We start from the raw sequence: 23,517 nt of genomic DNA, 5'->3' as shown, positions 1-23,517 counted from the left end.
GTGTGTGTGTGTGTGTGTGTGTGTGTGTGTGTGTGTGTGTGTGTGTGTGTGTGTGTGTGTGTGTGTGTGTGTGTGTGTGTGTGTGTGTGTGTGTGTGTGTGTGTGTGTGTGTGTGTGTGTGTGTGTGTGTGTGTGTGTGTGTGTGTGTGTGTGTGTGTGTGTGTGGTGTGTGTGTGTGTGTGTGTGTGTGTGTGTGTGTGTGTGTGTGTGTGTGTGTGTGTGTGTGTGTGTGTGTGTGTGTGTGTGTGTGTGTGTGTGTGTGTGTGTGTGTGTGTGTGTGTGTGGCACTTAAACTCAGCTGAAGTAGGTTAGTTTGTTTTGTTTGCATATAGCCCCATCTTGTGGACCTTTTTAAAAACCAACCAATGTTGAATTTTTAAAGGCAAGCTGTCGGATATAATATCTTCATAAATAATTACTAACAGTTTTAGTTTTCTGGTGTTTATAATTTTTTTAATAACTTAATAAAAAGACCACAACTGCATTTTGCTGTGCAACATTGTGTTGCAGAATTATAAATACTCATTCACTTTGGCATTTTATGACATACCATACTGACATTTTTATTACATGCTTTGCGAGCGTGAAGGTGGCTCTTTATATATATTTAAAAGAAAAAGTTATAGTATAGTTGTCGAAAATTCTGATAATTCAAACTAGTATGCTGATTAATATTGAAAGGCAAAGTAAGGTATGTTGAATATTTCATGAAAAAGTATAGTATTTTTAATACGACGTACTGTAATATGTATGTTTTTGTGGTTGTTTCAAAACACTATACAATGACTTTGTCATACACAACAATGCTGATGATATGACATAATTCATATAAATATGATATCATTGAAACAGTATACTATGACTTTTTTTCAAATGTCTGAAATACTATATTGTGATTTTTGTCAACGTCCTATACTATTAACAGTCAATAATAGTTATGAAGGTATTCCCATACTGCACACCTGCCTGTATTGTTATTGACTGCTATTCATTGGATCACACAGACAGACACAAATAGCAACACTGCAGGAATCAAGTCTTGAGGTTAGAAAAGTAAAGGGAATAAACTTTATAAGCAAAAAGTAAAATGTTCTGTCCAACAAATGTTCTGGTATTGGTTGTGTGTAATATGATTAATGATGTCAGACAAAGACAAGATATACTGTAAATATACTGTTTTCCTTTAGTTTGTTTTCTTATGCCCTAAGCTTAAAACAGTATACTTTCTTATTTATCTTCTTCAAGTTTTAAAATCAATGTAAAACTACATGCAGATGTCATTTAACAATGTTGCAAAATGTCACACAAATGCATCCTACTTAATCGCTACAGTATGAAGCTTTGATGTTTCTCATTAACTTGCCATTTGTGCTTGAAGACAAGGGTAGGAGATTTTGAATCTCCTTTAATAATGCCCAAACATTTGGTAACATCTTTATAAACATCATTTATTAACTGCTGCTCACTTTATGAAATCTTCTTTCTCCTCCTCGGCCACGGCATTGGGCGTCCTCCTGGTTCTGATGGAACACACATGTTAGACATTTGGTTATATCTGACTAATGCAACAAAAAGAGGAGGGTGGTAACTCAGTCAAAGCTGGTGTTAGTGTGTTAACACTGTGTCTTCACCTGGTGGAAACTGGGGGCAACATAATCATGCGGGGGTGCGCTGTGAGGACGAGCTCTCCTCCGACAGCTTCCATTATCAGGTTCTGGAGCGTGTTCAGCAGAACCTCTTCACTCACGTCAGCAGGCACATGTTCATGGTGTGGTGTCCCCTCACCGTCCACTGGGCTGAGCTGATCCTCCTCTCCCTGGGTCCCACTGGACAGAAGTTGTGCTTGGGGTGCAGGGTAAGAAGAGGAGGAGGAAGGGAGGGAGGACGGAGATAAGGAGGGACCAGGTTTTCGAGGCTGGTAGGTGATGGGCTTCGATTCCATACTTATCAGAGACTGCGAGAAGGGTGGCTCATCAAGTATTCTCCTGGAGAAGAAAAGGGGGGGACCTTAGCTCTATGGATGCACCAGTTATGGACTTTTTATACAAATTGGAATAAGGACTTAATATTCAAATCACAGAAAGCACAATATTTGGTAAAATATGTGTTAAAAAAAACATTTCATATTGCAAGGGCAATTGTCGCAATAAGTAATTTGTATAAGTAGCACATCCCTAATCAACACAAATACACAGAGGCAAGGGTTTGATATGAACATTTCATGTCATTATTATCTTTGCTAACTAACTTCGGCTTACAATATGAACTCTACCAAAATACACACAAAACTGTTAAAATAAAACTAAACCATACTGGAATTAGTTGATTAGATTAAGTTAAAAAACCAAATAACTGTATTGTGTCAGAGATAGATACGTTTTTTTTCTTTTTGTTAAAAACGTATAAGGTGATCAAAAATCATATGTATGTATGTACAGTATGTAAAAAAACAAAAACATTTTTAAAGACACTCAAAATATATACTAAGATAACATATAATTTATTAATACCAAATTCTCATTTTAAAATTCTACAACAATCAACTTGCTTAGATTTTGTTTTACCCTGACCCAAAATAATGGGTAAAATAACCCGTTTTTATATCGTCCAAGTCCTTACTGGCTCTCACTTGACTGTATATTTGTATTCTCATTTCTTTATCTTTAGCAATTGTCACAGAACCCAACGTCATCTGGGATAAATAAAGTATTCTGATTCTGCTTGATATCAAAAAAGTTCCTCACTGCAGTGCAGAGGTCAGTGTGTATATATATATATATACAGTATGTTGTCTTCACTGCATGTATCTGGGTGTCTGTGTGCACGTTACCTGAGCAGAGAGGCGAGTATGCGCATGGTGACGTCTCTATCGGGGCCTTTTCTCTGTGCACCCCGCCCAGCATGGAGGGAAGTGCTCTCAGGTTGCTGGGGATTCACTGACTGGAGGCATCTTGGGAAAACAGCACAGATATCAAAGTGACTTAACTTCAGTTTTTTAACTTCTACTTAAGTGATTACTAACATGGAAAAGGACGTTATGATATCAACATACAGTATGTATAACAACAATTCCCTTGTAAAATATGTATTAAAGTCCAGTCTGTCTCAGTCTGAATGCGTTACCTGAAGTCACTGGACTGGTCAGGAAAGTGTGCACGGTACTCCAGAAGCCCGTGTGAGCGTGCAGTCACCCCCAGATGCAGCAGAGCCGGCAGGGGGGGTTCAGGGCACCTCCAAACGTTTCCCTTTTCTCGCTGCGCTCGCTTCTCAGCTCTTGTTATCTTGGTACATATCGCCCCGACTGTTTCACAAGCAGCACTGGCACAGATAGGAGGAAGAGTCTGGAGGGATCAAAGAAAAGGCTTTATGAATTAATTTGATACATTTTAAAATGAAGTTCTTTAGTAAAGCTGCAAAAAGAGCAACTGAATCCCAGAAATATTGGAGTACAATGTAGACATTTGGACATATAGTGTTTATATAAATATTTGATTATATCTTCTTTTATTGGACATTTTACTTTAGCTTCTTATGTTTATAAAAATATCTGTATTCTACAATTTGTCATTTTTTTTGTTTCTTATGTTTAATACACATATATATACTGTATAAATTAGGGCTGTCAAACGATTACAATTTTTAATCAGATGAATCACAGCTTTAAAATGAATTAATCATGATTAATCACCATTCGAACTATGTCCAACATATGCCATTTCTTTATGTAGCCTATATTGTTGTGGGAATGGAAAGATAAATGAAAGAAGGCGGATATATCCATTTAACATACAGTATGTATGTTTATTATAACATTTTTCTGTGTCAAAATGAAAGACAACCCACATACCTATCAATCATCAAACCGTGGGGTCTTAATTCATTACGTGTTGATTTCTATCAACGGGGGAGTACTTCAGGAAAGTCGACAGGGGGTGGGGGGGGGGCTAGTGGAGTACTTCGTGACCACAGAGTGTGAACGTTGTGATCAGCTGTTTTAGCGCAGTTCTCCAGTGAAGGGGGGGAGTCTCCCTCCGCAGCCGGTTGGCGTAGTTTTGGCACAATTCCGTTGTACAGACCGACGTTAATAGCAGCCCTGTCTGTGCACACGGAGACCGACTCTGTCGTCCGGTGATCTAATTGCCTTCTGGAAAAGCTTCACAAGTACGTCGGTACGCAAATGCGCTTTGTGACACAAGTGACGGTACGCATTTCAGATTACGCACATAACCTGCGTACCAGTTATGTGCACCCCTGTACTACAGCAAAAGTATTCTCCGTTGGGACTTCCTGCAACAACACCACGCCGTTATCTTGATTCTGATTGGCCAGAAGACATTATCAAAGATGTTCTATTGAGAAGACGATCACTACCTGACAAAACCGTTTCTGGTCTTCGGTATTTCCAGACAAGTGGCTACTGAAATCAATCTTACTAAAACTGCTGTCTGCAATTCTCGGCGCGAGTTGGTGGACTTTATTTTGCTTACTTTAACATCATTTTTCATGGTGGGGCTAAGCCATTTCTTGGTATGGGTGTAGCCTACCCCAGCCATACCCTGGCGCTGCCACTGGTGGGATGTATGGGACGGGCCATTCTGCACATGCGTTAAATGCGTTAAATATTTTAACGCAATTAATTAAAAAAATTAATTACCGCCGTTAACGCGATAATTTTGACAGCATTAGTATAAATATATATATGTGTATTATATACACTTTTTTAATATATATATTTATTTTATTTGACATTTACTGTGCTGTGAGGCTTTATGTTCCATGTTTTAAATGACTTATATATTTTTTTCAAATATTATCATAATAGACATCTGTCTAGGAAAAAAAGCTTCTTGGGTAACTTTGGCACGTGAACACCAATGTGTATCAATGTACACTGTCCCTATCAAAAAACGAATATTATATTGTAGAGGCAAAACCAACGCTTTATGCCTCTGAGGATCCGCTTGGTGGGTGTAATTGACGCACACAAGTTTGCTGCCGAATAAAGGTCAGAAACAAAGTTTCCAGTTTGAAACAGTCCATTTATTTCCATTTGACTGGTTTCCATTTTACTTGCTTCTTTTCATATTCACCACACGATATTACCGTTTACACAATACCTTTGCTTTGCTTGTAATCCCGTGTTTGTGTGTGTGTGTGTGTGTGTGTGTGTGTGTTCTCTGTGTGTGTGTGTGTGTGTGTGTGTACTCCGTGTGCGTGTTCTCCGTGTGTGTGTGCTCTCCGTGTATGGTCAAAAACTGTATGGGCCTTCCGGCAGAACCTCTCACCAACACACATAGGTTCCTACCTTTATACCCACAGTTAATTGGCTCCTACATATATTATTTTAATTAATTAAAATAGAATACAATTTAGTATAAATAAATTAAATATTTACAGAAAAACAAATGTACAACAAACGAGGAGCACCTTGTATTTCCTGAGTGGCGGCCCTTTTCTTACTGGAGCTGCTACAGGTTCCTGTAACAAGACAAAGGATGAATGTGTGGCAGAAGCCTTTAGCATGTCTGTCAACAATATGCCTTTGGATGTGAGGAAGCACCTTATCTATCAGAACTCCATAACTGCCTTTAATAATCTTATCCGTGACAGTGAATTCATCCCGCTGTCTCTTTTTCTCTTCCTCCAAATGCTGTAAAGCATCGTAATACCGAGTCAGAGCGGCTTCCTGAAAAACCTGGAGAAAAGAAGAAAAAACGTGTATCATTCTTAATTTAGAAAAAAGTAACTTCTAAAAATACTCTGCCAAACCAGGATTGAAATGAAATTGGAAAATGGATTTGAATTCACCAGGTTTTAAAAAAAACACACACTTGATGCTGTTTAAATCTAGATTAGCACTGCTGTGGTACCTGACAGATGATATCCAGCTGATAAACAGCAGGGTAGTCAGTGGAGGTGAAGGTGAGGACACAAGGCGCACTCTCCCCTGGACACAGAGTCCCTCGCTCTGGATGGATCTCCACTGCCTGGCATAACAGAAAAAACACAGACACATTTTCAAACGTAAACAATATCACAACTCTCATACCGGAAAATTCTAGTTTAAGGTGGTATGGGTCATGCAAATGACAAATCATTGTTTCATCATTCAAAAGCCAAAGATACAAATATTTTAAGAAATTGGGAGAATCAAAGACATGTAATATCTTAATTTTCGCTGATTTTGAAAGAAAGTCTGACAAAAAGAGGGAGGACATGCATGTTTCATGCTCAAAATGTTCAGATATACATTGACAAGATATATTATTATATTCTCAGAATACTTTATTCCTCCAGATGGGAAATTGGTTTGAACAATTAAAAAAAAGACAAAAATATGTATACGTGGGTAAAATGTCTTCATTTCATTTTTTTTGTAAATAGAATAAAATAGAAAGAAATATTTATATTAACATACGATAAATGTGCACCTTGTACAATATACAGTTAATATATAATATGTGTATACTACAACATATGCAGTGGAGTATCAGTACTAATAAAGATGTTAATGATTAATTAATTATTCTAAAGAGGGTTTAACTGCTAATGGTGAAATAACTAGAGTCTATGTTGACTGCCTGTAGCTCTGAGGGAGGAGTTAAACAGTATCAAACAATAATATACTGTATATATTATATATATACAATAATTCACATCGTACATGTACATCTTCCAGTACCTGCTTATTGCTCTGCAGCTCCCATGAATAGTGGACAATGTCTGTGTGGGACACATTGGTCAGGAAGAGGATTTTTGAGGATTGTGAGCACACAGGGATGTCACCGAGAGAAACACTGTCCTCTGACAGGAAGACCACCTACGCACAACAAAGAGAAAGCCTTTGAGCTCCATACTGTTTCAGACATAATCCTTGATAATCCATGATATGGCGTTTCATCAAGGCAGTATTTAGTTTAGACAGTAGCTGCCGGGTCCCGCATGAGCTCAGCCCCCTCCTTTTTTATTTGTTATCAGTTTTTTAATTGTTTAAAGCTTTATACCCAAAATTAGCACTTTTGTAACAGGAAGTGAAATAGAGGGATATGAGGCATGGCTAGAACGGGTGATCTGTTTGGTATTTTTAGCAAAACACTTCATAGACATGTTTTTTATATATTTTTATATATCTGAGACCTACAGTATGCTATTGCCTAAAAATAGCATGATAGGAGTCAAGAACTGCTCCCACCTGTCCCGGGAAAGGCCCTCTCTGGACACAGGGTTCAGATGCCTTCATATCATTGCAGTGAGATGGGACTTTGGAGATGAGAGTGGGAGAATCCAAACCACATCCCTCAAACTTCACAAGCGTGGAATCCCCGTCCTCCACGTGGATCGGAATATCCACCTGTTATTACACAGTAAAATATTTGAAATTACACAGATGGGACAATTAACTACTTAGGTATAAATGGTATATGTCATTATTCTGAATAAAAAATATTGATTATCTGTTTTTTTTTTCAAAAGTATACACATTTCTGTTGCTGTTTAGTGACATTAGTGTGTTTTTTTGTACTTCTTTTTTTATTTTGTTTTGTCTAACATGTGCTTTTTTATCAAAATAATACTGACATGAAGGAAATAAATAAATATTGTTTAAAAAATAATAAAATTGTTATCAAACCTATACAAATGAAAATGAAAAAAATTCATATAAATATTAGTAATATTAAAGGGATTATAAAAAAATTATAAAACATATTACATAATGATGGTGATATATAAAGTGGAGTAACGAGAGGTTCTACATTGCGCATGAGCTTGATGATAAAGCTACACCTACATTACAGAGACACTTTTGTAGGAGCAGCCCAAACCAGTTGTCTGAAAAGCAGTGGTAAGAGGGCGGCAGCAGCACTGCAGATTATAGCTCCATCCTTACGTGGTACATCTTGGCCTCCAATGGAGAGAAGATCCATCCCAGCATGGCCGTCTCTCCAGGACGGACCTGTCCCTCTGGATTGAGGCAGCACAGCACTGGATGGTTAAAGTTGTCCTCCTGCAGCTGTAACAACACGGCCGTGCCCACCGTATAATGGACCGGCACTGCACCGCGATTGTGTATTTTATACACCTGAAGGCCAAGCAAAGATATACAAAGTCACCCTGTTTTTTTCCAGTCTTTCAGAGAAGCTATGTGAGAATGTCATGTAATCTGGAAAACAGGTGGGGGAATACATTATGGCATTATTACTTTTTTTGGTAAGGAAATATTGTTCTAGCATTGGTGGTTACACTACTACCATTCTTAACAGGATTAACAACTAATGTTTTCTTAAAGGTCCCATGACATGGCCATTTCTACTGATCATAATTCCATTGTTGAGGTCTACTAGAATAGATTTACATTGTTCAATGTTCCAAACTCACATTGGTTTCTCATACAGCATCTCTGTATAGCATGTGTATTCACTCTCTGTCCTAAACGGCCTGTTGGAGATCCTGCCCCCCCCCCCTCCCTGTGAGCCCACTGTGCTCTGATTGGTCAGCTCGCCCACTCTGTTCTGTTGAGTCCACTACCGTTACATTACATCGCATTTAGCTGACGCTTTTATCCACAGCGGAACATCAGTGATTATGTGTTACAATGGCGTTTGTTAGCAACCAGAAAATGACACCAGTAATGACAAACAGATGAGAATGCTGCGTGGGCTCTGGGTGCCGTGTTGGGGGGACGTTGCGGGGCTCGCTGCTGTGAGGAGCGGACAGTGTGAGCTGGATTACTGGTGTCATTTCCTGCTTGCTGCGAGACAGCGAGACATCGTGAATGGACGCGGGAAGGGGGGGGTGCTGAGGGGGCTGCAGCACCCCCATCTGCGAGGCTCCACTAGCACCCGCAAAGCATGACATGGGACCTTTAAGGTGATATATGTTGTGTGCATTACCATTATTAACAACAAACACCAAGAAAAACTAACCTGAGAAAATATTTTAACAGAATATTCTTTTCAACCTGCCAAAACTTTTTTTTAGACACTTAGAAAGATTATCCTGGTAAAACCCCTGTTCTTAAGTCATAGGCAATGAACAGACAATATTTTAGATCTTTTGCAGAAGATTGTTTTTTTTCCTCACTTGCCTCCATACATTGTAGTCAAACAATGGATTTCCAAACACTCTTTAGGCAAAACTGTAATTAGTAAATCAAGTTAATTGTATCTTGTATGAAAACAAAAACAAGAAAATGTATAATAATGTTTAGATAATTGTTTGTTAGATGCTGCGTAGTGGATCACACCTATGTAGAGATCAGTGATTTTATGCTGCAGTTTAAACATTTTAAAAAACAGAAGAAATCAGTGGAAGATGTTTCACTGAGTTCTTATATGGAATATTATACTCTAAGTTGGAGTGCAAACATTTCAGCTGACTATGAAAAGTTCACTCCTTCTAGGCTTTGTTGGATGTTAGAGAAATGAAACACACACCTGTTTTGGAGGAGTACAGTCCCCAATAGTTACAGAAGTGAAGACATGTCGCTTGGAGGCAAAGTGAAGAAAGGGTCTGTCTCTCTCCACCGTCACCCCCTGAAAGTTCACCTGCACACAGAACCACAAGCCATGGACGTGAAGTCAACATCAAATATCAAACAGTCACATTTTTCATCAATCTTAATGATAAATTACAAATGTATTTTTTGTCTTCTTCGACTTGATTAAAAATGAGCCTTGTGTCACTGTATATGGATGTTTGCCTCACCAAGATCTCTCTGCCATAAGAGAGTTTGAACACGACAGGGAATCGATCCATACCAGCGAAGAGATGGCTGCAAAGGACCAACTTTTTATTATTGTGGGACCACTTATTAGTGTTATCTGCTTTTAAACAATTCTAACCCTTGCAAATGTTAGCAAATTGTCTGAAATGATCCTCCTGTGTGGTGCAATAATCTCTGACCTGTAAGTGAAGCTCACCACCCTCTGCTGGCCAGGAAGTAAAGTCCCAGAACGAGGAGTAATGCTGAACAGTTTGTTGTTTTGAACCTGTCGGTGAGATGAACATATAGTATGTGTGCTTACTTTCTGTCTGTATCTTTATCAAAAATAACATATTTTGATATGATTTTATATTTAAAACCCCTTCTGGAAGGGACTGGTCTGACCTTCATCTGGTACATTTCAGTGCTGCTGAACTCTCCGGTCTCTGCCCAGTACTCCAACTCTATCTGTTGGTCCTCTGGAAACAAGAATGCCCTAATATTGAAAAGAGAACATTCAGTAGACATTAAAGTTTGTATGAGATCTTAAATAGAATGCTAAATGCAGTTATCTTAGCCTTCGATTGACTGTATTCTCTAGAGTCAGCTTTTTACCCACCAGTCCACAGGGATGGAGCCAGGGTTGTGAAACATCAACCCAAACACTGAGGGCTCTGAATTTAGAGGAGTGGCACTGAAGTTGAAATCCAACATGGCGTTGGTGAAGATGGAAGGAGAACTGCTCACACTAGAGGCAGGAAGAGAAGACACATCATGAACACACCACATCCTAACAATGTAAATACAGGACACATCTTGTCAAAGTAGAATTCAGGTGTGATAGCATTTTGTGTTGTTATAATAAACAATACAATTATTCATACATTATATACATTTACAAGTCTCAAAAAGCCACTGTAGACACCTTTTAAAACAGACATTTCCATCATGTTGAATGATTTGTTTCGTTATCTTTAAGAACTGCTTAGTTAAGAACTATATCTTGTTAATGTCTTGAGTACCAGTTGCTCATGTGTGTGTCTTAATTAGCTGGCAGTGGGAAGAGTAGTATTTTATCTTCCTTTAACAACAGGTGTTGCCACTAGGTGTCAACAGAAATCGATCAAGGTCTTTATTTATTTTTAAAATACAATGTTTAAATGAGATTTTACATATTCTTTCAAGTGGAGTCAATCAATAAAAAATGTAATTGTGTTAAACACCAATAATATTAAATAAATCATAAGAAATCACGAGTTTATAATACTAGTGTATACTTGTATTTTAGGGGAGAAATAAAACAAATACAGGTCTGGCGTTGTAATAAAGAAATGCATGACAAACTGGTAAGAGAAATCAGAGGTTTTTTTTACTTTATTGTACAGTAACATGATGACAAGTCATGTTATTTTTCCAAAGCTTAGCTCGTATGGTTCTATACTTGCCGCCGATATCAAATTGTGAGCATTACTGTATGTGTTCATACAGTGGTGAGCCTTTCTGGGAGCAAGTGTTATTTTTCTTCACGTATTAAAGTCTTACATAATGCTTTTCCTCACCTGTGTCTGATAGGCGTTCTGTGAGTGAGTTCAGCGGGGCAGGGGTTGGACAGCATGAGCTCATTGAGGCGGTCCAGTGAGAATAGTTTCCAGAGGTGCCCCTTGCTGAGTCTGCCCACACTGCCACCACTGCACACATCAATCACCCGCAGAGTGGGAAACACACCCTTAGCTCGCACTTCACACACAGCTTGAAGAGGGGATGAAGCCAAACCTGAGAAGAGACAGATATAGAACAGAAAGGAGCATTAAGTGTCACGTAATATAAAATGAAATGGCAAGTATAGGCAGGTTTCTAAGGCAATTCAAAGTGTATTAAAACACATTCAAAAAATGATATACAAGCTCAAATTGAATTTAACAGGTAAAAAATAAAAGTAACAGTGCAGTACAATTTAATAAAAGGTAGCAGCAAATCATTTGAAACTGATTTATTCTTATCTACCACTGGCGTTCAGCGTCTGGTAGCTGATGGTCCACAGGTACTGAGCTCGTCTGTTTGGCCTGACGGTGGATCGGAGCAGCATCTTGGAGCGTGAAGCGATGGTTCCCATTGCACAGTCCAGCTTCAGGGCTAAAGGGCAGACAGGACACAGCTAGATACAGCACTGTTCCAACTACTACACCTGTATGTGCTATTCATTTCACTCTCATCACTCGCGCATCGTTTTTTTTAATGTGTGTTTTGCCAGGGTAATTTTACTTCGGCACTGTTTTACACCTGTCAGATCAAGTATTATTTTTGTTATACTTATTTAAACTCACAAGAGGCTTAAGTGCTCTAGTAAGCCATGATCTGAATAGGACTAAAAGCTTGAGATTAGCACTGATACAAATGTATTTATAGAAAAAAATATATTTATATAGAAAAAAATATATATATTTATAGAAAAAAAAAAGATACATGACATACTAGATAACTTTCTAGCATACATTATATGTACTGTGTGTTTGAAATGAAGCTTAGCGCAAGTTCAACCAGGAAGACCGTCTTTCTCATTCATGTATATGTTATTACTCTCTCTCCTCTCAATAAGTGACAGGGGGCGTCACTCTTCAGTCTAACCAATCACTTCGCTCTATTTCCAAGAGCCTATCATAGCGCTCTGTCAAACCTTTTTAATCTGCTCTTTCCCCCTCTGACAGCTGTCATTTCAGGTGACTCGACACAACCCTCCTCCACCCCCTTTTCTCCTCCCGTCCCTCTGAATCCAGGTTCAAGCCAAACCACTCCTCTTCAGACCGACCCCAACTATCCATTCACCACCACCAGTGTCTAGACCCCAGGGGGGTTTCATCGGATCGGTTCTACCCTCCCGAATGATACTTCCTGCACAACGGGGCCTAAATCGCCAAAACTACCATTACATTCATGTGTTCATCTGTGCAATAAATATGCATCACTCAAAACCGTCTCTCCTGATTGAAGTGCATTGAGAGCTTGACATTTACATGAAAGAAAACATAAATGCTTTAAATCTTGGTGGTGCAAATCAGCTATTGTGGCCAAAATGAGTTTTACAACATACAAAAAACTTAAAAAGATAAGCATGGCAAATCCTCTCAAGTCAAAACAAAGAAGATGAGACTTCACCAACTGATCACATTTGTACTTGCAAGTTACCTTAATGGAGGGAAATATTTAATTTACACCATTCATTTTCCCTACTGACCATTACACATGCTAAAATCAAATACTGAGCTGATCAATATCATGTAAATACATTAAGGGAAGAACAGCAAACCCATCACGAAATAGAATACCATTTGGCTCAGTCTCGGGGTCATAACTAAGTTCCTCGTCCAGAAGCGTCTGCTGCACAGAGAGACAAAAGGAGACGGTACAGGGGCTGTTGTTCACCAGAGGAACCTGAATCGACCGGTAGCTTCCAACCAGAGCCTCCCCAACATCCAGAACAGCTTTCTCTGCCTGTGGAGGAAGATAAATACACACAGCTTTTTACGGCTATTTCTTGAAAATTCACATACAGTTCCAGTACATGTATACACCCAAACACACGCACAGAAACGCCCAACCTCTATGAAGCCTTTTGAGCCCGTCCCCACCACTACAAGGGTAAGTTGTGACTTGTTACACCCAGTAGTCTGCATTGACCAGAAGGTGAAAGTGGGTTTCAGTGTGTATGTTTTTTCTTCCAGTGGGCTGAAGGACCATGTCTGGACCTGTAAATTCACAGTTAAAAACAATCAATCAATCAAATGTCATTTATAAAGCACAATATTACACATTTCAAATTTGTTTCAGGAGGCTTTACAGTGTGTACACAGCATACAACACCCTATGTTAATATAACCTTGCAGCGAATAGGGAAACACTCCCCCCAAAAAAACACATTGATGGAGAGAATTTAAAGAAATCTTTGAGATGTAATGTGTATACATTAAAGAACATAACAAAATTACAAAATAGGAACAATGTGAGCGTATTTAAAGGGGCCCTATTGTGTTTTTTGGGTTTTCCCTTTCCTGTAGTGTGTTATATAGGTTTCTGTGCATGTCAATGGTCTGCAAAGATTAAAATCCCAAAGTTCCCTCCAGATGGAGTTTCCCACACACTCCCCCCCTGCCTGAAACACCTCCATTGGACTCCTTTGTTTACTTCTGTGACATAGTGACATCACTATGTAACGCTTGCACTTCTATTGGCTAGCGCTCTAACACATTGTATATTATAGGCTAAGGGGCGGCACGTCTGTAAGTGGTTGACCAATCACAACAGAGCCGGCCAACCAACGATCAGAGCAGACTGGGCTCTGGTTTCAGACAGAGGGTGAAAAGAGGTGCTGCAGCACAGGAAGTATGAGAAAAATAAAGAGCTTTTTGAACATTAAAGCATGGAGACGTGTCACGGTCGAGGGACAAAATACAAATATGAACCTGGAAATGAGCATAAAAAGGGCCTCTTAAAAACTTCCAGGAGGTTGTCAAAATCTTCAAACATATTATCCCCAAAGAAAATCAGTTACACAGTCTCTTCTTGCATAATTGTATGTCTGATTCAGTTTCTCACTGATTTCTCATTGGGATGCAGTTCTCCAGCATCTGGTTCAACAGAGATAAGCTCCTGGTCTGGCTCTGGAATGTTCCACTGGAATCTATCATGAAAGGACAATCACAGAGAGCCAGCTGTAGAAAAGATTAATGATGCCCCAGACTACAATTAGACTCTGAAAAATTACAAAAATGTCACAGGAAAAACAACCGTTATGTCCACAAACCGTAGAGGTAGGCTGCTGAGATTTCGTATGTCAACGGTGCGCTGTATTCGAGAGCCCACCGCTGTAGGCTGGAAATATAAACTGTTGCCTTCTTTCAGAGACACACTCACCTTATCCACCCACAGGACAACGTTCAGGTCCTAAAGGGACACAGAGACAGATGCACAGATTAAATCACCTGTGTAACATGTTTCCTGTGTTGTACCTGTGTGACTTAAGTACAGGTGAAAAAAATAGTTTTGCCGGGAAAATCGAGGTGTTTCATCTCATCAACAGATGGGAACATTTTGTTGTTGTTGCTAGGATCATTTTAATTTTTATATTAAAAGCGTGTTTTTTAAATTATGTTTTGATACATTTTAACCTGGATCTGTGTGTCTTTGATTCCCTTTAAAAGCACTCTTTAAATAAAATATATTATTATTATTATGTTGCCGATACAAAAACGTTTCTAGCCAAAAGACAGTATTGTTATACAACTGTCTTCAACATCCAAGTGAATATTGTATATGTGAGCATACCCCAATAAGCCAACACTCGCTTCTGCTGGCTAGCACTCCGACACATTGTACAGGATAGGCTAAGGGGGTAGGACACCTTTTAAGAGGTTGACCAATCACAACAGAGACGGCCAGCTAACCAATCAGAGCAGACTGGGCTCTGGTTTCAGACAGAGGGTGAAAAGAGGTTCTGCAGCACAGGCAGTATGAGCAAAATAGAGCACTTTTTGAACATTAAAGCATGGAAACATGTCGGAGTGGAGGCACACAATACCAATATGAACTTGAAACTTAGCATAATAGGGCCCCTTTAGAACTAATCTTAGTGGTCCATTTTAGCCTTTCGTGGCCAATACAACAATAAAAAATGTGTTTCCCTTGTCCTCTTTCATCCTGTGCAGTGTAGAGTACCTCTGTGTGGTTGGCTGCATTAAGCTGAATGGGCCAACTGAGCCTCATTTTGGGACTTTCTTCTGTGGGAGTTGTTCTGAGGGTTAGGATTTGGTGGTTCCCAGGTGGGATGAAACCACAGGTCGGAACTACAGATACGTATTCTGACAAGGCGGGGTTTGAGCTGGGGTCCAGAGAGAAGGTGAGGGGCAGGTCTCCACAATTCTGGAGGAGCACCGTTCGGTAGGAAAGAACACTGAGTGTTGGAAAGGCCTTGAAGGAAAAAAAAATGACAGTTACCAAAGTATAGTATGTTAGTGTACTTCCATGGACAAATGTCATTTGCAAAGGTTTTAAAGAAAGTGTTATTATGACAGAACCTTTGTATTGAAACGATACATTGGATTAAACAAGATTAGATAGAATAGATTCAATGTTATTAGATTAGACTACATTAGATTTGCTTTATTAATCAAAAATTGGGAGATTGTTTTGTTACAGCAGCATGTTAACAAGGCATTGCACATGTGTTTAAAATAAGAAATAAACATGAACAGTACAAATATACATATCAACAGTAGACAGATATATATCTAAAAGAATACACAAAACATAAGTTTGGATATACACTACAATAGACCAATCTACTTCTAAAAAATATATACATAGGATGCTATATATACATTTTCTAAATATGAAAGGCAGTAACAGCTTTTGTAAAAAGTGAAATGCAATGAGGTATAATGTGAATATAATATTGATATACAAATTGGTCAAGGTAAGGTCAAATACAACCAAAAAAAAGAACTAAAGAAACTATAAAGCAGAAATATCATCTTGATTTGTTTTCTGTTTATTGAGCGATACACAATAAAATGAGACACAATAAAATGAGACACTATAAAATGAGACACTATAAAATGAGACACTATTAAATGAGACACTATTAAATGAGTGAGAGATTCCCGAAAAAGAGAATGACATGTCGTTTCTCGTGCTTACCACTTGACAAGGCGTCAGAGAGCAGTTGGGGATGAAATGCTCTTTGCCCGGCTGAAAGGAGTGGCCTATGACTCTGACAGTCACACACCAGGGTGGGCACAGCAGTCGCTCCTCTAGGGGAGGATTGTCCTGCAGGACCAGATAAGAAGACAATAGATGTGCAACAACATGTGCATTCAACCATGAAGATACAAACTCAAGAAAAGCAAAGGTACAATTTATGTGATTTATGTTTAAGGTGATATTCTACATGATATTCTTTTATAGCGTTACGTTCAACAGACAAGTACCGAAGAGAGGAGAGAAAAATTGGAGATCGGACCAAAAGTGATTTTTTATTTTAGATCTGGGATTAAAGTCAACATTCTGATATCAAAGTCAGGATATGGAGAATACAATTCTGAAGAAAAACAAAAGTGAATTTTAAACTTTAAACTGATAAAAAATGAATGTTTTAGTCGTACATGTGGAAGAAAATGTGAGTAATTTTTATTTTTTAGTGCCGAGATTTAACTGAGAATTCTGAGAGAACATTCCGAATTTTGGGAAAAAATAACGTATTTTCTCAGTTTAAAGTACAATATTCACTTTTGGTCAAATGTCAAAAATGTTTTCACATGTGGCCCTTATCCTTTTCCGTAGACAGGATGACACATTTTGAGTGGACAAACATGTGAGCTGTTTTTTCAAAGAAGAAAGACATCCCTTGATTATCAAACAACCTTACCTTATAGTATGCAAAGCATTCAAGTTGAGCTCCGTGCAGAGTGCTCAGCTGCTTGGGGTCGTAGGTGACCCTGAATGAGGTGGACTTCAGAGGAGGAAGGTCACATGATGAGGGAGAGACAGAGAACGGAGAGTCGTCTCCAGCAGTCCACACCAGGCTAGAGCGGAATAGTGTGAAACAAATATCAGATTTAACAAGAAAACAGATATTGTCGTCGAGTTTTCTTCCATGACAAAAAAACACAGATACCTGAGTTTCCCCCTGGTGTGGTTTGTGATGGAGACAAACTGAGAGGATTTGGATGAAGAAGACACAGAGGAGGAGGTTTTGTGGGTAAACAGTAGCTCTCTGGGCATCACAGATACATGTGGGGGCGATGCAGTAGAGCTGGAAGGGAGGGGGTCCATGCAGCCCAAGCAGGATTGGTAATATTCCTGCATGGGATCTCTGGACACAACACCAGCACTGTCTGGCGTCTGGAGAGACTGATACAAAATGACACAGAAAAATATTCAAATACACAATTGAAAACCTATGGCTGCATATTTTTGTAAACGACATACTTTTACGTATTGTCGTCATATAGTGTACATATGTAGTTTAACTTCTTATGTTTATCAAAATCATTTCTAATCTGATTTACATTACATTTTAATGCACATTTTTGAAATCATTTTTTGGGTGTATATTCGTGTTATTTTAATGTATTTTGATCTTTTCATTGCACATTTTTACTTATTTATTATTTTATAGTCTTGTGTTAATATCATTGTTGTTTTTTGTCTTTTTAAATAAAAAATGTTATGCTAATAATGTCATTTAAATGTTCTTTTCCCGTTTTTATATTGCATATTTTATTTTAACTTCTTATGTGCATATAAATAGTTTGATTGAGTTTTATTTTATTCTACCATTTAAAAGCACATTTTTACTTAACTTCTTGGGTTTATATAATAATATGTTATTATATTCTTAAGAGAGAAACTGTCATGAAACCCAATTTTGCCAATTCTTTGGTGAAATTGATTATGTACTTATTTTAATCTAGAACAATCAGCAGGTTGCTTCTCTTTGAGACGCCTCACCTCCACTGCAGGGCAGAGAAGTTCCTGGTGGTCCATGCTTGCATCCTGATTCTGCAGCATGGCACTGGGAGTGTCTGCCGGGTCGTGTCTGCGGTACCAGTGCAGCTTGTAGAGAACCAGGTGCTCAGGCTTCAGTACGGCTGGCTGATGCAGCTCTGAGTGACAGGTACCAATCAGGTCCAGGAACAAGGGCTCCTTCAGCAAGAAGAGAATCAGAACACTTATTTATCCTTGGGGATATCTTGTTTCGAGACAGTTGCTCCATTTTGGAATAAAATCAAATGAAAGATAAAAAAAAAAAAAAGATTAATAAAAAATGATATGTATTTATATGTGAAATAAAGAGATACAATAAAATAGAATAAACATATAAATATATTCAAAAACAAAATGTTAAAGTATCATGACCCATAAAGGAAGAACAAAAATAAAGATTACAAATATTCATATAGACATTAGAAGTGCAAAAATGTACCACCTTATGCAACATGTGTATTACATAAATACAGTGGTGTATTATTATTAATAGGATAATAATGCTGAGTTGCATAGCTTAAAAACATTTGCTGCTGAAAGGGAAGTAAGAGTTATGAGGAAGAAATCATGAATTGGCTCCTACCCTGTGCAGTATGAGACATGCCACTCTCCTGTGGTGAGCAATGGTCTGCCTGGGCCTATAGACCGCCCTCAGGGTGGTGCGGCTATGGGGGCGAACAGCGCCACTCGCTGGCTGGAAGCTGAACACACTGTTCCCACTGCAGTCCAAGTCCCATTGGAAGAGAGCTTCAACGTGTGAGGAATTAAGCAGCTCCAATGTCTGTACAACTGCTCCTCCTTCCTCAACACAGCCAAAGTCCACCACAGAGGAGGACAGGGACACATTGGGACCTAGTTACAAAGAGAAATACTTCTTATACACAATAACTGTAGTTGTACCCAATAGGCTATAAGAGTGTGTTTCTGTGTGTCCCCTACCTAAACAGCTTCCCGTCATTTTGAGTTGCGTCACATTCTCCAACACTCTATATTTTAGAGATAAGTAATCCACAGAGACTCTATCCACCACAGCAGGAGTATAGGTGACTGTAGCCCGTAGCGATCCACCGGGCGCCACCTCGCCCTGGGTCACATCACAGCTGAACTCTGACCTCTGCAGGGGCAACCCATTGGACAGACATAAAAGAGAGAATCGTGCAGTCACCTGTAGGAGAAGGGGCAAAAAGAGTGATTAGAGGGAGTGTCACTGATTTGCTTTGGTGAATCTTTGCGTACTACTCACAGGGGAGGGGTTGAAGATGTCGACGTGTTTCTGTAAACTTTTGCCGACAGCAACAGAGCCAAAGTGCAGCTCTGGATGATACTGTTCTTTTTCACCCTTGGTTCCTGGACTTTTCAGTTGAAGAAATGGGAATTTAGCTGAAAGAAAAGACAAGAACAAGTGAGAGAGTATTGGTAACAAAGTTTATCTGACATTAATATATAGCCTGTCGCCATATGGTTCAATCCACATAATGTCAGTATATGAAGACAAATCAAGGACTGACATCTCTTCTAAGGTTTGCATTGTACAGACAAGAGAAAAGCTGGGTAAAAAGTAGCTAAAGTGCTTTGTTTGAATTCCTATCAGTCATTTTTAGACCATTGGATATATGTTTTTCTAACTTTACTAATATAACTAATGTTACAAACCAGCAATCAAGTTTAGAGCATGTTTAATCGTTTCATATGGTTAACTTCTTGAGCTAGGATCATATCATTCATTTTTAGATGATATAGATTTAAAGGGTCTTATTATTTTCATTTTCAGGTTCATATTTGTTCTACTGTGAAATGTTCACATATGTTCAAAAAGCTCTTTATTTGTTCATACTGCCTGTGCTGCAGCACCTCTTTTCACCCTCTGTCTGAAACCAGAGCCCAGTGTGTTCTGATTGGTTAGCTGGCCGGCTCTGTTGTGATCGGTCAACCGCTTCGAGATGTCCCGCCCCCTATCATGTACAATGTGTTGGACTGCTAGCCAATAGAAGTGTGGGTGTTACGTACTGTAGTGATGTCACTATGTCGCAGGATACAAATGGGATTTCAGCGCTTGCAGACCATATACATGCACAACAACCTATACAATTGTTTAGATATCATATTGTCTGTGGTACTCGTATACGTGATCGCCTATGTTTATAAAGCCTGATCATTTCATTGGTAATCTTTCTCTGGGTCGTTCATCTGTCTCAGTTCATACAGTACCTAGTCCCTGCAGCAGAACATTGCAGCAGCTCTCTGCCTTGTCCCCTTCGTCCCCTTCTTCTCCAAACCTGCAGTCGACCTGTTGCTGGTACACCAGGGCCTCTTGTGGTTGGAACTCCACCATGATGTTACACTCCTGACCGGGCTTCAACACCCCCTGCTCGGGGCTTAGCTGGAACGGTTCTGTGTAATCCAACTCGAACCATGTTTGGAGTTTACTGTGGGAAGAAGAAAAGCACACACAACAGAAGATAAACACACAAATATTAGATTCAAATACATTTATTTAAAACTTGTATTCATTCTTTTTTCTTCTTCGCATTGGTTTCATACCTGACATTTTTGAGAAGGAAAGCGGTATACGTCGTGTTTCGGACAGCACAGAGTGGCAGCAGCACAGAGTCAGGCACCTCCAGGGCACAGCAGGGAATGGTGGCACGGAGGCATACTTGGAAGCTGCTGCCATCTTTACTTTCAAAATCAATGCTGTCCTCATACTCACACTGTGCAGGGCAGTAGGAAAGAAACACAAACACAACACATGAAACGAGAGAGGTAGATTGTGTCATATCAATATTATATGGATACAATTCATCATCTATTTCCAAATGTGCTTCTTGTGGTGTCATCATGTATACAAAACGTCATCATTAAAAAAGATGGTCTAGATCTAGAATGTACTCAGGTCATTCTTTTGAAATGGTCCTATGATCTCCCTTACCCAATTATTTGAGTTATATCTGACCATTTCTAATAGTAAGATAGCCCAAGATTGTGGGCCCTGGGGTAAATGACTCGACAATTATTCCTAACAATTATGTATAAGATGGTGATGGGTTACCCTCTTGAGTGGTCTAAAGCTGATTGGCACAGAGAAAGAAGTCCCTGGGCTAATAACGATGGTATGCGGAACCAAGGTGGAGAAAAACTTGGACACTGGAGGTCTGTGAGGGGGGGGAGATAGGATATAAAAGCCAGTGGATAATCATCAAATGTGCATAGCATTGCTTGAAATAAACAAGAAGATCCCAAGGCTTTATTGTCATTATGCACAATATCTACAGCGTCAATCCCAAGCTCAGTGCAACATACAAAAGACATACAAATGGTGCAAGACAATGGCGCAATTAACACAATGGTGCAAGTAAATGCATAGGAAATAACCCAGATCGTGTGAGGGTGTATACGAGAATACCGATATGAGTGTATGCATACTGGTGTGTGTTTTTTAATACCTGACGTGTAGCTTCTGAAGCCTGATATGAACATTCTTTAACACTAATGTCTTGGTGAACTCTCTTCCCAGGTCCCAGTCCTCCCAGACCAGCTCTGGCTTCATTTCCAGCCCCAAGGCGGAGCTGCTTTGGCTGGACTCTTGTCGCTGGTACCTTCCAACCCGCTGCATTTCGTGACTCCCTGGATCCTGTTGGGTGAGGTGTTGCAGAAGACGTGTTTTGAGAGCAGACACAGATCAATATTTTTCAAAGAAATTGCAGGCGACAACCTACTGTACATAACAAATTATTCAAACTATTTTTTATTTAATTTGTTTGCAGGGTTTGAATGGATATTTTCAAATCTGATATCTACTATACATCTTAAAAAACCCACACTTTTTCCAAGCATGTGTAATTCAGCCTCAATTTTGTTTTGCTAACATTAAAGTATGGGATTGACCAGTTCTAAATCAAAATGCTTACTGAACATCATTGTGTGTCATTATGTCAGAGCAACTGATAAAGCATACAAAGATTAGGTCAAATGTATTTCAGTTCTGTGCCCACCAGTGCAACTGTTTCAGGATGTAGGCCTATGTTAATTGTATTATATATGATAAAGAGCTTGTATGGGGCATTCTCTCTGCCATTGCCTCTTGAATAGCAGGTTGTTTATCCTCATAGGTACATGTTTAAATAAATAGGCAGAGAACCAGGCTTTAAAATACACAACAGATTTAGGTATAGGCTGTTGTTGATCATGGACCATTTTGCTTATTTAAGGAGGGATTCAAAACAAAGCTTAACATATTGGAACACAGGAAAAGCAGACCACATGTTATTCATTGATGATAAGCTGTTTCTATTCAAACTGTTTTTTTATTTATCATTTCTGTACAGACCTGAGAACAGCTGGGTAAAGTGCTTTGTATGATTGTCCTATTGTTATTCTTAGACCATTGGATATACATTTTCTGTATTTTACTGGTACACAGGAAAAACGGACTAGTTATTATTTATGATAAGTTCTTTCTTTTTTTAAATGTTTTTACTTTGATATCCTTCCCAGCGGTGGGGGGCTTCCACGGGTTTCCTGGAGTGAAGGGGTCAGGAACCCGAGCCTCAGCTAACATGGCTGAGGAAGACAGAGAGCATTCAGCTAGCTTGACATTTACAAAATAGAAAATACACATGTGAGTTTCTGGTGGATGCCTGGTGGTTATAAGGGTTTCTGTTTTCTTACAGTCGAGTTAATAATTACATTATCACCTTAAAAGTTTCACTAAAGTTAAAACATTGCTAACGTTACACCTTAAACCAGGTTGCTAGTGTTTTGAAATGAACGTTAATATAGCTATTAAGATAGCTAACACAGAGAAAGCTAAAACAGTTGCTTCACAGACCAAACAGCATGCTAAACATAACACAGTTGGTTTAAGGGACTTAAGTGTCCTTACCTTATTTCAAACTACCAACAGTAAAGATAGAATAAGATTGCTTTCACTCCATGTTAGTTAGGAACATTTGGTAGAAGTTTGTGTCGTGACCGCGTTACCAAGGCAACAAGCAACTGTTTGTATTCCGGTAGTAATTACGGCAGCCGAGGGGGGGGCATGTCAATTCGCGAACTGGTAGTATTTATATATCACATAAGCCTGCGAGTTTATGACCAATATACCAATACAGCCGGGTCGGCTAAAATGATTGGTCGTGCTTTTTACAGCGCTACGCCTTCCACAGATGACATTTTTGTATGTATTTATTGTCAAAGCATTTAATATATTAATTGCTATCGGGATTTGAGCATTCCATGGAATATATCAAAAAGTGTTTCTGAAATAAATTGCATAC

General features: G+C 39.0%; 1 protein-coding gene across 2 annotated transcripts; it reads right to left on the bottom strand.

Moving 5' to 3' along the window:
* Positions 1-477: 477 nt before the first annotated feature.
* Positions 478-23,231, bottom strand: cfap65 (cilia and flagella associated protein 65). Of its 2 annotated transcripts, XM_034227231.1 has the most exons (35): positions 23,124-23,231; positions 22,719-22,801; positions 21,685-21,872; positions 21,291-21,393; positions 20,783-20,952; positions 20,450-20,667; positions 19,485-19,621; positions 19,181-19,406; positions 18,825-19,093; positions 18,206-18,400; positions 17,370-17,605; positions 17,121-17,277; positions 16,394-16,522; positions 15,413-15,664; positions 14,502-14,641; positions 14,294-14,378; positions 13,300-13,446; positions 13,027-13,192; positions 11,708-11,836; positions 11,263-11,476; positions 10,323-10,451; positions 10,109-10,199; positions 9,904-9,989; positions 9,706-9,772; positions 9,435-9,545; positions 7,889-8,080; positions 7,193-7,351; positions 6,683-6,820; positions 5,871-5,987; positions 5,561-5,695; positions 5,428-5,478; positions 3,124-3,341; positions 2,831-2,950; positions 1,632-1,985; positions 478-1,520 (listed from the first exon to the last, which is right to left on the bottom strand). In XM_034227231.1, exons 2-35 carry the CDS (start codon positions 22,797-22,799, stop codon positions 1,463-1,465), a joined length of 5,268 nt encoding a protein of 1,755 aa, XP_034083122.1. In that variant the 5' UTR covers positions 22,800-22,801; positions 23,124-23,231; the 3' UTR covers positions 478-1,462. The 2 variants fall into 2 exon arrangements, with proteins under 2 accessions (XP_034083122.1, XP_034083123.1); XM_034227232.1 differs by lacking the exon at positions 14,294-14,378 and having other exon boundaries at positions 14,612-14,641.
* Between the last annotated feature and the right edge of the window lie 286 nt (positions 23,232-23,517).

The sequence above is a fragment of the Gymnodraco acuticeps genome, unplaced genomic scaffold (assembly GCF_902827175.1).
Source record: "Gymnodraco acuticeps unplaced genomic scaffold, fGymAcu1.1, whole genome shotgun sequence".
Taxonomy (NCBI): Eukaryota; Metazoa; Chordata; class Actinopteri; order Perciformes; family Bathydraconidae; genus Gymnodraco; species Gymnodraco acuticeps.
The sequence above is the reverse complement of the archived record's forward strand: the minus strand, read 5'-3'. Positions and strand labels throughout refer to the sequence as shown.

Coding starts and splice junctions, on each gene's coding strand:
- cfap65 (XM_034227231.1), bottom strand. CDS start 22,799: ATGTTAGCTGAGGCTCGGGTTCCTGACCCCTTCACTCCAGGAAACCCG. Junction 14,642..15,412: donor ATGCAGCCAACCACACAGAG/GTACTCTACACT, acceptor GTGTCCCTTTAG/GACCTGAACGTTGTCCTGTG. Junction 11,837..13,026: donor CCCCGAGACTGAGCCAAATG/GTATTCTATTTC, acceptor TCTGCCCTTTAG/CCCTGAAGCTGGACTGTGCA.